The sequence below is a fragment of the Mercenaria mercenaria genome, chromosome 17, assembly GCF_021730395.1.
Source record: "Mercenaria mercenaria strain notata chromosome 17, MADL_Memer_1, whole genome shotgun sequence".
NCBI lineage: Eukaryota > Metazoa > Mollusca > Bivalvia > Venerida > Veneridae > Mercenaria > Mercenaria mercenaria.
In genome coordinates, this window is record NC_069377.1 from 31,438,865 (window position 1) to 31,452,651 (window position 13,787).

The 13,787-nt window shown below is 37.1% G+C and overlaps 1 protein-coding gene across 3 annotated transcripts in view; it reads right to left on the reverse strand.

The window, feature by feature from the left end:
• LOC123536816 (cryptochrome-1-like) overlaps positions 1-13,787 on the reverse strand; it is a 47,412-nt gene that overhangs the window by 21,503 nt on the left and 12,122 nt on the right. For all 3 annotated transcript variants that reach the window (XR_008367992.1, XM_045320266.2, XM_045320265.2), the window contains exons 8-9: positions 7,448-7,610; positions 2,111-2,240 (exon numbers count right to left, since the gene is read on the reverse strand). Coding sequence is in view for 2 of the 3 variants with exons in the window: in XM_045320266.2 (XP_045176201.2) it covers positions 2,111-2,240; positions 7,448-7,610 (293 nt within the window). In the remaining variant the exon portion in view is untranslated. The remainder of the gene's footprint in view (positions 1-2,110; positions 2,241-7,447; positions 7,611-13,787) is intronic.

Consider the following 13,787-nt stretch of genomic DNA (forward strand, 5'->3'; position numbering starts at 1 on the left):
GTAATGAACATTTGAAAAACATATTGTCACACACTGATGAAAAATGAACAGAAAAAAAAACAAACTAGCAAACATACTTGACAATGTAAAAGGTACCTTTTTATGACACCAGAGCCTTTTAATTGGAAGTGTGACCTATTTGCCCCCGAGCCAGTCATTGTGTAATAAAGTATGTGCGCATAATGACTTCTCAAGGTTTCTCAAAAGGGACTGACTGACTGATTTAATAAATGTCAGATTTTTAAAATAAAAAGTGGAAAACCTAAGAATAAAACAAGCATACCATAGAAAAAAGTCTTTTAGAAAAGATTTAGGATAAAGTGACACTAATGTAGTGTAAAGGTTATTCATAATAACTATCACGAATATTTTTACTATATGAACAGGGGATTACAGATTTTTCATATCTTTTAGTGTGTGCTATACCTTCTTGAGATTAGCTGTGCGTACATTCAGTTCAATTCAATTTCGATTTATAGCATAAATACAATGCCTACAGCAAGTGAAAGCATTATATAATATGGAGCAGAGAAAGTACATAATAATTTTCAGGAGAGACAATAAACCAAAGAGCTATAAAAAATTAAAAATGTATTTTATACTTCTTTGAATAAACTAATAAATTAATAAACGACAATTTTTCACAATGTTGTCACAGAACTTCTATACTATAATATTTTCACTCTTAGGCGAACTTTTAACACCTGTTCTATATATCTATACTTTAATATCGAACAATTAACCTGTATTGAGGAAAAATACTGTTAATCAAATACAAGTAAATACTCAATCACTGTCCCATTATTTTATGTATCTAACAACATTTGTACTTGAAAATGAAACAATATATTTATTGTGTATTTAAGTCTAGTTCATTAAACATGTTACAATATTCAAAATGCTCTTACGCAGTCACCGAAAAGATTATTATCTGTGTAATAAAAAGACCTGATCCTCCCTAATCCCCTAATAAAAAGGTGTTGATAAGCAATAAACTTGCAAAAAGCTGTTAATTGGTAATAAACAACTATCGAAAAGCGCTTTAATATGGCTGTTTCAGGGGCTCCGAAAACAATTTACTCAAATGTTGCATTATATAAATTCTTTATAACATATTTATGGTTAAAACTTAAATTAAGGGGTATATATAAGTATAAGAGACAGTGTTTAGAAAGAAATATATATAGTTGCAACGTGCATCATGTCTTATATTTTTTTTTATTTATAAACATGATACGTCAGCATCTTTCTCTGTAACATTTATTTTTGCGGTAAGCTTGTAATTCCCAAAAACTATGGTTCGCCTTAATATAACTGAAATTATTCCCGCACTATTATTATCACTTATACTATGTTATAACTATTTTCTGTAACATCGGCAGCTAAACTTCGGGTGGGTTCGTGCATTTCCGCACGCGTCCGGAAATACCACGGACACGGCAAATAAAGAAATAATACAAAAATCACCAACATTTAAACGTCTAGGGAAGCAAGAAGACATTAAAATAATTTCAAAATAAAAACATATATAAAAAGTTTATTGTCTGTAGAATACTTCAATAGGATAATAAATATTCTCAATATATGAATAAAGTGGCTACAGGGAAAAGAATAAGATACGTATCACAGGATTTTGCTTATTATATTCAGTAACTATATGCCGTAAACAGAGACTGATAGTGATGTTTTTTAATCGCCAAGGAAAGCATTAATTCTTCATTTTAGATAAATAATTTTTATATCTTTGTAAAGAGAAAAGAATGACGAACACTTCAATAGGATAATAAATATTGTGTGTTCATTCTAATTAAAACAATATTTGTTCAAACTTTTTTTCCTTCTTTGTTTCTATTGGAAAACATCAACCAGATAAAAATCGATATCGCACTGCCAGGTGATTTCAAGGGGGATAATTTTACCGATAAGACGACAAATTTTACCTAATTGTTGATCATGCCAAGTTTTACGAACCTAGCTTGAATACTTTCTGAGTAAATGCAGGATCCAGATGGACAGACAAATGGACAGACTGACGGACAGAGGGCATTCCTATAGTCCCCTCCTGTGTTCCATCTGTAGGGGACTTATAACAGCTGCAGTGGCAACTTACCTGATATAGTCTCCATTCTTGTCTGTTTTCTTGCCAAATGCTACAGGACTGTAAACTCTGAAGTACTGGTGGAAGAATGCACTAGCTGATAGCCACATCCAATTACCGGCATTGAGACTCCAATCAGCATCTGTAAGATAAAACCTTGATAAGCACTAGCTGACAGCCACATCCAATTACCTGCATTGAGACTCCAATCAGCATCTGTAAGTCAAAACCTAGATAAGGATTAGCTGACAGCCAAATACAATTACCTGCATTGAGACTCCAATCAGCATCGGTAAGACAAAACCTTGATAAGCACTAGCTGACAGCCACATACAATTACCTGCACTGAGACTCCAATCAGCATGTGTAAGGCGTAAAAAAAAAAGTTGTTTGTTTCCGGTGGCCCGACCTACCCTAATTTTTTACCGCCGACCCTAAACTTTTTTAGCGGTAAAATCGGGCCGCATATTTTTGCAAATAAGTATATTATTATTTTTATAGCTCTTTGCACGAATGGATTACTCCATCGATCGGGCGAGTGGTTTTGTACGTGGTAACTTTACCAAATTGAGAAATTAATACATCAGGCAAAATTACCTGGATTGACTGGAATTTACCCGCGAATCGTAAAAATATCAAAACGTCATGCTGGTAATTTTCCATTCCACAAACACGTGCGCCCTATCGTAATATCTTATTTACATCGCGGTTACTTTTGACACAATAAACGCGCGTGGTGCATTCATTTTTCAATGTAATCGCTTCAAATTTTCAACACCGCTTGAGAACTAATGCAGTTTGAGTTCTATAACAATTTTGATAAGATATCGACAGGAATGTAGGCAAAATTCTTTAAAAACGATCAGATTTTCATATAATGTTTTGTAAAATTTCAAACAGCGCGATCTTGATTATTTACTTCTTTCTTAAAGTAAATAAACGGTACATACTATGGTAATAAAATTAAGACTTTTGACCAGAATGTACAAAAAACACAATTAAAACATCTTAAATAATGAAAAAGCGACAGCAATTTAAATACATGGCGTAAAACTATTTTTGGCAAACAGATTTCTGTTAGCGCGGCAGAATAGGTTACGTGACCTCGTGAACGTAAATAAAAATGTGGTTTTAAAATAAAGCAGTATGATGTTGTTGCGGATTTTAATAAGTTTTAAATTATTCATAGTACATGTATTTTTTGACACAACACTTTGTTAGATATTCTTTTCAAACAATAATGTAAATTCCTTGAGGGCAAATAGGTCACAGAGGTAGGCTATCCACTATCATCGTTCACGACACATTTACATGTCAGTTTATTCGGGATATTGCACATTCGCTTCTAAAAAAAAGATAAAGAAAAAACTTTTTTATTGATTTCTTCTCAACAATTTAAGGAATCGAGAAAGTACGATCAGACAGTGATGTGTCACATGGCGCGAAAACATGACGTAATGCCATGACAATCTCGGGCAACTATACCGCTTTGATCTCCACTCCAGATGCCATAATAACCGACACACTTCTTTTAGCTCTTTGAGTGGGTGTTAATTGATGATGAAAACGAGGCTAATTACTTAGTTTATCATCAGAATAATTACCGATAATTGTTAATTTTTTTTTCACTTTCAACACGGGTCGACGTCGGGTGGATGATGATTATTGTGTCCATATTTTGGGACACTTTTCAAAATAATTATTTTTCGGGATAACAGATTGCTACAGTCTTCATTTTTAATTATTTTAGAAATAAGTCCTGTTTCTTTGAGCCATATGAAGTTATGACGTCTACAACATCACAATTTATGTGATAGAATTGGAGGTCCACTAAAGTCTGAGCAAGTCTACTAGATTTCAGCAGTTGGTGGACCTGCTGAAAAAAGTTAAGGTCGAGGCCTGCAGTCTTGAAAAGTCAGGTTTTAGATGGGATTTACAGGGTTTTCCCTAGCCCCCAAAAAGGTGGTAAATTTACCACTTTTCGAGGTCCCCCTTTTCTTAGCAAAGGGGGGCATGAGTTTTCCCCAAAAAACAATTATTCAAATTAATTAAAAGTTAATCAATTTAAACTACTAAAAGCCCAAAAGAGTATCAAAGTATTCAAGCAAATCCAAACATGTCCCCCAAAATAGTCTCTTTTTCCAGAAAAATAAATTTAGGGGGACATAAATTTCCTAGGGAAAACCCTGGATTTATAGTAGTAAGACGTTGAACAACCACTTGCAGCTTTATTAATTCACAATTGGGCATACCAGTCAAAACTCCATTGTCTAGCATTTCCAGTTAATCCAGAATTTTAGACTGGGGTAGGGGGTGATGGTATTAATCTCAATGCAGATCAAAGATGCAAATCATATTCCTGGCCAGTGTGCTTTTACTTGGTTTTAGTTTGAAATATAAATGTTGGTTGTTGAATAATATTCAATATTAAAATTATTATTTAAAGAGAGAACCCACAGCAAGATTTCATTAAGTTTCATGTTTAATCAAATATAAACCATGTTCTCCGCAAGTAATTGCCAACTTCTCCACATGAATTAGCGGTGGAGAATGAATGATATAGGACACAATGATCCTATGACCACTTGATCCGTAGATCGACTGCTCTACCTATTGAGCTAATCGGATTGGCTACTCTGGAAATAAAAAAACAACAACAACAAAACACAAACATAAAGCAAATATTTATTTCATAATATTTAAATACACAATCAAATGGCATTTTATATTGCTAAAACATCATCAAAGTCATTGTACATTCAGGTGTAAATCAAACATAACTATAGGATGCATGTTTATAAGGTTTATAATCTCCCTGTTTGAAACTACGATGGTGTTAGGTTTAAAAAAAAAAAAAAAAAAAAAAAAAACCTACCTACCTACCCTATTTTTTTTTGGCCATGTCACTGGAAACAAACAACTTTTTTTTTTAGGCCTAAGACAAAACCTTGATAAGCACCAGCTGGCAGCCACATACAATTACCTGCACTGAGATTCCAATCAGCATGTGTAAGACAAAACCTTGGAAAGCAATGGCTGACAGCCACACCCAACCACTGGCACTGAAGCTTCTATCAGCATCTGTGTGTTCTGGTTTACTGTTTTTCAACAAAATATTCAGTTATATGAACGACAGTGCCTACTTGCAGTAGTGAGCAAAATTCTCAACTTTACAGTGCTGCCTCACTGGAATATCAAGCCTTAGACGCTTGACAAGATACCTTAACCATTCACATTATACTGACACCAGCCTGACCAGTCCAAGAACTTACCTCTAAATGTTGAAGGCTAATCGAGGAAGCAGCCAGTACCATTTTCCCACATAAATCAGCTTCAGTAAAACAAAACCTAGATAAGCACTACCTGACAGGCACATATAATTATGTATACCTGCACTGAGTTCCATTCAGCATCTACAGAATATTTCTCAGGTAAAGAAAATGTTTTAAGCAAAATACATTTTTGTATGCCAGACAGGATTTTCCTGTTTTTGCAAGCACTAGAAAAACTTGTATTACACCCCAATGTGTAAGATGACTCATGTGCTGCAATTTATGAATGAATGAATGAATGCATGTAAATTCAAACACTACTATTATAAAATAGTGCTCAAAAGAAAAGCATTTGTTTTACTTCATTTCTCTTATTGATTAAAGAATATGGCATGCAAGTAAAAGAACTGTCACTAGTTGAAGGTGCGGATGGAAATATCTGGCTCTCGGGTAACTGTTTTCATGTTAACTAATGGCAGAGCCTCGTTAGCGCCCAAACAGTTACCCTCGAGTCAGATATTTCCATCAGCACCTTCAACCAGTAAAAGATTCTCATATTACATTAAGCTACAGATAATAAGGCATACCTAAAGTCTGTATTCTGGATTGCAATTGAAATGTTATGTTTATAGGTAATAAGATTCGTATCAAGAAATATGCACAAGTTCTGCAGCGGAATAAAATTGCGCAATATCATTCTGCAAAGAACGAGTGCACATTTCTCAATGCAAATCTAATAATCTTTTTATGACATACACACACCACACTTATAATATTACAAATATAAATGATATAAATTTGTTTTTTAGCCGAGTAAAATTAGACAAATTGTCGTAAAATAACTTTTAAACATGACGACTTGCAAGAAACTGACGTCATGCACCCGATATGAAATTTGAAACAAGAGCTGTCACTAATGGTGACAAATGCCCCTGCAGCACCTTGACCTTTGACCTTGACCATTTACCTGGTGACCCCAAAGTCAACAGGGGTTGTGTACTCAATAAGTACTATCAGCATGTGAAGTTTGAAGGTCCTGCATGCAGTGGTTCGCGAGTAAAGTGCCTTCAAGCAAAAAGTTAACATTGGCCCCTGTGACCTTGACCTTTGACCTGGTGACACAAAGTCAATAGGGGTCGTGTACTCAATAAGTACTATCAGCATGTTCAGTTTGAAGGTCCTGCATGCAGTGGTTTGCGAGTAAAGTGCCTTCATGCAAAAAGTTAACATTGGCCCCTGTGACCTTGACCTTTGACCTGCTGACCCCAAAGTCAGTAGGGGTTGTGTACTCAATAAGTACTATCAGCATGTGAAGTTTGAAGGTCCTGGGTGCAGTGGTTCACAAGTAAAGTGACTTCATGCAAAAAGATAACATTGGTCACTGTGACCTTGACCTTTTGACCTGGTGACCCCAATGTCAGTAGGGATTGTGTACTCAATAAGTACTATCAGCATGTGAAGTTTGAAGGTCCTGGGTGCAGTGGTTCGCGAGTAAAGTGACTTCATGCAAAAAGATAACATTGGCCACTGTGACCTTGACCTTTGACCTGGTGACCCCAATGTCAGCAGGGAGCGTGTACTCAATAAGTACTATCAGCAAGTGAAGTTTGCAGTGCAGTGGTTCGCGGGTAAAGTGACTTCATGCAAAAAGGTAACATTGGCCACTGTGACCTTGACCTTTGACCTGGTGACCCCAATGTCAGTAGTGGTCCTGAACTAAATAATTACTATGATCCTAGGTTCAACACAATAAGGGCGTATCTACATATGATTATTATATGTAGATACGCCCTTATTGCGTTGAACCCTCGTATCAGCATGTGAAGTTTGAAGGTCCTGGGTGCAGTGGTTCGCCAGTAAAGTGCCTTCATGCAAAAGTTAACGCTGACCTTCATGCAAAACTTTAACGTTATGACGAACAAACGGATGGACAGTTGAAAACTAATATGCCTCCCTTCGGGGGCATAAAAAAATTAGAAGCCTCACTTAAGATTGCCTTTCAAATATTTTGAAATTCTTGCCTACTGATAAATATATCAAGGCAATGACATTCTTATATACAGAACATAACACATACCCAGCAAGTACTCCTCAAAGACATTCATGCCCTCCTCCCAGCTAATCCAGAGGTCACCTCGAGTAAGGAAACAGGCAACAGCGTGGCGACCCAGATGGTGAATCCACCCTTCCTCTCGTAACTGTGTCATCACTGCATCAATAAACGGATAACCAGTCCGACCCTGTCAAATACAGTCAGTTGTTTTTTTTTGGTTTTGGTAAGAACATCAATTTGATTATATTACAGAGAAGCATAATTTGACTAAGTGTTTGCATCACAGAAAAATCAAAAACTATTTTTCAAAAGTGGCTAACAACGTGACAGCTGCAAGAGCAAGTGACCCCTAATTACTGGGGTGTCATCAGGTAATTATAATTAAACAGTCCAGGAAATATCATCTGATTATTTTTGAAGTATTGAAGTATTTATTCCTATATAACTCATATAACAAGTGACCCTCAGGGCGAGGCTTCTTTTCACCCAAGGGGCATAAATTCAAAAGTCTTGTTAGAGATCCATTAGGCAATGCTACATACCAAATATCAAAGGCCTTAGCCTTGAACTTTCAGAAAAGAATTTTTTTTCCCTATATATTAGTCTATGTTAAATTTGGGACTCCCAGGGCAGAGCCTCTTTTCACCCCTGGGGCATTATTTGAACAATTCTTGTAGAGGACCACAAGGCAATCCAACATACCAAATATCAAAAGCCTAGACCTTGCAGTTTCAGACTAGAAGATTTTTAAAGGTTTTTCCTATATAAGTCTATGTAAAACTTTAGACCACCCCCACCCCATCTGGGCAAGGCCTCTTTTCACCGCAGGGTTATAATTTGAATAACTTTGGTAGAGGACCACAAGGCAATGCTACCTACCAAATATCAAAGGCCTAGGTCGTGTGGTTTTAGACAAGAAGATTTTTAAAGTTTTTTCCAATATAAGTCTATGTAAAACTTGAGACCCCCAGGACGGGCCTCTTTTCCCCGCCGGGGACACAATTTGAACAATCTTCATAGAGGACCATTAGATGATGTCACAAGCCAAATATCAAGGCTCTATGCCTTGCAGTTTTGGACAAGACGATTTTTAAAGTTTTTCCTTTTGGTTGCCATGGCAACCAGAATTATGAATGGAATTCCATTCTTTGAATAAATTTGAAAGGGGGCCTTCCAAGGATCATTCCTGTGAAGTTTGGTGAAATTCTGCCAAGTGGTTTTCAAGAAGATGTTTTTAGAAAATGTTGACAGACACATGTCGCACGACGGACATTGAGCGGTCACTACAGCTCACCATGAGCCTTTGGTTCAGGCTAGCAAAAAAAATCAGACAAGTTAACAAGAGCACCCTCTTGTGGGTGCAGACGCTCATCTGATTTTTTTGTCTCTGTATAACAGAAATATTGTCCTACCCATGATTTTCTAAGTTCAAAAAGGGCCATAATTCTTGCAACAAGAGGACCATGATGGTCCTGAATCGCTCACCTCTTCCCACATGACCCAGTTTTGAGTATGACGTCGTTTTTTCTATTATTTGACATAGTGACCTAGTTTTTGAGCTCATGTGACCCAGTTTTGAACCTGACCTAGATATTATCAAGATAAAAATTCTGACCAATTTTCAGGAAGATCCATTGAAAAATATGGTCTCTAGAGAGGTCACAAGGTTTTTCTACTATTTGACCTATTGACCTAGTTTTCAAAGGTACGTGACCCTGTTTTGAACTTTACCTAGATATCAAGGTGAACATTATCACTAATTTTCATGAAGATCTCATGAAAAATATGGCCTCTAGAGAGGTCACAAGGTTTTTCTATTTTTATACCTACTGGCCTAGTTTTTAACCGCACGTGACCCAGTTTCGAAACTGACCTAGATATCATCAAGGTGAACATTCAGATCAATTTTCATGAAGATCCATTGAAAAATATGGCCTCTAGAGAGGTCAAAAGATTTTTCTAATTTTAGACCTACTGACCTACTTTTGACCGCAGTTGACCAGTTTCAAACCTGACCTAGATATCATCAAGATGACCATTCAGACCAACTTTCATACAGATCCCATGAAAGGTATGGCCTCTCGAGAGGTCACAAGGTTTTTTTATTATTTGACCTACTGCCCTAGTTTTTTATGGCACGTGACCCAGTTATAACCTTGACTAGATATCATCAAGGTGAACATTCTGACCAATTTTCATGAAGATCCATTCAAGGGTATGGCCTCTAGAGAGGTCACAAGGTTTTTCTATTTCAAGACCTACTGACCTAGTTTTTGATCGCAGTTGACCCAGTTTCAAACTTGACTTATATATCATCAAGATAAACATTCAGACCAACTTTCATACAGATCCCATGAAAAATATGGCCTCTAGAGAGGTCACGTTTTTTCATTATTTGACCTACTGACCTACTTTTTGATGGCACGTGACCCACTTTCGAACTTGACTTAGATATCATCAAGATGAACATTCTGACCAATTTTTATGGAGATCCATTCACAAGTATGGCCTCTAGAGAGGTCACAAGGTTTTTCTATTTTTAGACCTACTGACCTAGTTTTTGACCGCACATGACCCTGTTTCGAACTTGACCTAGATATCATCAAGATGAACATTCAGACCAACTTTCATATAGATCCAATGAAAAATATGGCCTTTAGAGAGGTCACAAGGATTTTCTATTATTTGACCTACTGACCTAGTTTTTGACGGCACGTGACCCACTTTCGAACTTGACCTAGATGTCATCAAGATGAACATTCAGACCAACTTTCATACAGATCCCATGAAAAATATGGCCTTTAGAGAGGTCACAAGGTTTTTCTATTATTTGACCTACTGACCTAGTTTTTGATGGCACGTGACCCACTTTCAAACTTGACCTAGATATCATCAAGGTGAACATTCTGACCAATTTTCATGAAGATCTCATGATAATATATGGCCTCTGAGAGGTCACAAGGTTTTTCTATTTTTAGACCTACTGACCTAGTTTTTGACCGCACGTGACCCAGTTTCGAACTTGACCTAGATATCATCAAGATGAACATTCTGACCAACTTTCATACAGATCCCATGAAAAATATGGCCTTTAGAGAGGTCACAAGGTTTTTCTATTATTTGACCTACTGCCCTAGTTTTTGACGGCACGTGACCCACTTTTGAACTTGACCTAGATATCATCAAGATGAACATTCAGACCAACTTTCATACAGATCCCATGAAAAATATGGCCTCTAGAGAGGTCACAAGGTTTTTCTATTATTTGACCTACTGACCTAGTTTTTGACGGCACGTGACCCACTTTCGAACTTGACCTAGATATCATCAAGGTGAACATTCTGACCAATTTTCATGAAGATCTCATGAAATATATGGCCTCTAGAGAGGTCACAAGGTTTTTCTATTTTTAGACCTACTGACCTAGTTTTTGACCGCACGTGACCAGTTTCGAACTTGACCTAGATATCATCAAGATGAACATTCAGACCAACTTTCATACAGATCCCATGAAAAATATGGCCTTTAGAGAGGTCACAAGGTTTTTCTATTATTTGACCTACTGACCTAGTTTTTGATGGCACGTGACCCAGTTTCGAACTTGACCTAGATATCATCAAGGTGAACGTTCTGACCAATTTTCATGAAGATCTTGTGAAATATATGGCCTCTAGAGAGGTCACAAGGTTTTTCTATTTTTAGACCTACTGACCTAGTTTTTGACGGCACGTGACCCAGTTTCGAACTTGACCTAGATATCATCAAGTTGAACATTCTGACCAACTTTCATAAAGATCCCATGAAAAATGTGACCTCTAGAGTGGTCACAAGCAAAAGTTTACGGACTGACGCACGCACGCACGCACGCACGGACGGACGACGGACGACGGACACCGCGCGATCACAAAAGCTCACCTTGTCACTTTGTGACAGGTGAGCTAAAAAGCAGGATGGATAATGTTTCTTGCTGTAAAGAGTCAGCTTATGTGATGGTGAACAACTGTTGCAAGTTTCAAAGCAATAGCTTTGATAGCTTAGGAAAAAAGTTTACCTAAACATAAAACTTAACCAAGAAATCTGATATTTTCTAAGTCCAAAAGGGGCCATAATTCATGCAAAAAGCAGGACAGAGTTATCTTTCTTGCTGTACAGGGTCAGATTATGATGGTGAACAAGTGTTGCAAGTTTTAAAGCAACAGCTTTGTTAGTTTAGGAGAAAAGCTGACCTAAAGACAAAACTTAACCAAGAAATCTGATGTTTTCTATGTCCAAAAAGGGCCATAATTATTGCAAAAAGCAGGATGGAGTTATGTTTCTTGCTGTACAGGGTCAGCTTATGATGGTGAACAAGTGTTGCAAGTTTTAAAGTAATAGCTTTGACAGTTTTGACGAAAATCTGACCTAAACATAAAACTTAACCAAGAAATCTGATTTTCTAAGTCCAAAAGAGGCAATCATTCTTGCAAAAAGCAGGATGGAGTTATGTTTCTTGCTGTAAAGGGTCAGCTTATGATAGTGAACAAGTGCTGCATTTTCAAAGCAATAGCTTTGATAGTTTAGGAGAAAAGCTGACCTAAACATAAAACTTAACCCAGAAATTTGATATTTTCTTAGTCCAAAGAGGCTATAATTCTTGCAAAAAGCAGGATGGAGTTATGTTTCTTGCTTTTCAGGGTCGGCTTATGATGGTGAACAAGTGTTGCAAGTTTCAAAGCAATACATTTGATAGTTTAGGAGAAAAGCTAACCTAAACATAAAACTTAACCAGGCAACACAGACACCGATCAAGTGATGACAATATTGAATAACTCATCAATTTTTTTCAAACAAGAGGGTCATGATGACCCTGGATCGCTCACCTGAGTAGTATGAGCTACATGTTTCAAATGTCAAAATGATGATAAAATATTAAGAAAGTCAGTGGGTCACATTCATGGTCAATGAAATTCAGTTTTACGATTTGTGTGCAAAACTGTGTATGTAAATTTCAAGGCTGTATCTTAAAAAACAAGAAAGTAGGTCAGTAGGTCAAGGTCACAGTGAAGTGACATTATATTACTTGGGGTCATCAGGTAATTATAATTAAACAGTCTTGGAAATAGGATCAGATGATTTTTTAAGTATTTTTCCTATATAACTCACATAATAACTAAGCGACCCTAGGGCGGGGCCTCTTTTCATCCCAGGGGCATAATTTGAAAAATTTTGGTAGAAGACTACTAGACAATGCACCATACCAAATATCAAAAGCCTAGGTCGTATGGTTTCAGACAAGAAGATTTTTAAAGCTTTTTCCTATTTAAGTCTATATAAAACTTGGGACCCACAGGGCAGGGCCTCTTTCACCCAAGGGGTACAATTTGAACAATTTTGGTTGAGGACCATAAGACAATGCTACAAACCAAATATCAAAGGTCTAAGTGTTCTGATTTCAGACGAGAAGATTTTTAAACTTTTTTTCCTATATAAGTCTATGAAAAACTTGGGACCCCCGGGGCAGGGCCACATTTGACCCTAGGGGGATAATTTGAACAACCTTGGTAGAGGACCACTAGATGATGTAACATACCAAATATCAAAGCCCTAGGCCATGTGGTTTTGTACAAGAAGATTTTCAAAGTTTTCCCTATATAAGTCTATATAAACCATGTGACCCCCAGGGCGGGGCCATATTTGACCCTAGGAGGATAATTTGAACAATCTTGGTAGAGGACCACTAGATGACGCTACATACCAAATATCAAAGCCCTAGGCCTTGTGGTTTTGTACAAGAAGATTTTCAAAGTTTTCCCTATATAAGTCTATATAAACCATGTGACCCCCAGGGTGGGGCCATATTGACCCAAGAATGATAATTTGAATAATCTTGGTAGAGGACCACTAGATGACGCTTCATACCAAATATCAAAGCCCTGGGCCTTGTGGTTTTGTACAAGAAGATTTTCAAAGTTTTCTCTATATAAGTCTATATAAACCATGTGACCCCTGGGGCTGGGCCATATTTGACCCTAGGGGGATAATTTGAACAATTTTAGTAGAGGACCACTAGATGATGCTACACACCAGATATCAAAGCCCTAGGCCCTGTGGTTTTGGACAAGAAGATTTTTAAGTTTTTCCTTTTGGTTGCCATAGCAACCAGAGTTCTGCATGGAATTCAATTCTTCGAACAATTTTGAAAGGGGGCCACCCAAGGATCATTCCTATGAAGTTTTGGAGTAATTCTGCCCAGTGGTTTTCAAGAAGATTTTTTTAGAAATTGTTGACCCACGATGCACACCGCACGATGGACATTCAGCGGTCACAAAAGCTCATCATGAGCCTTTGGCTCAGGTAAGCTAAAAATCAGATGAGCTAAAAATGA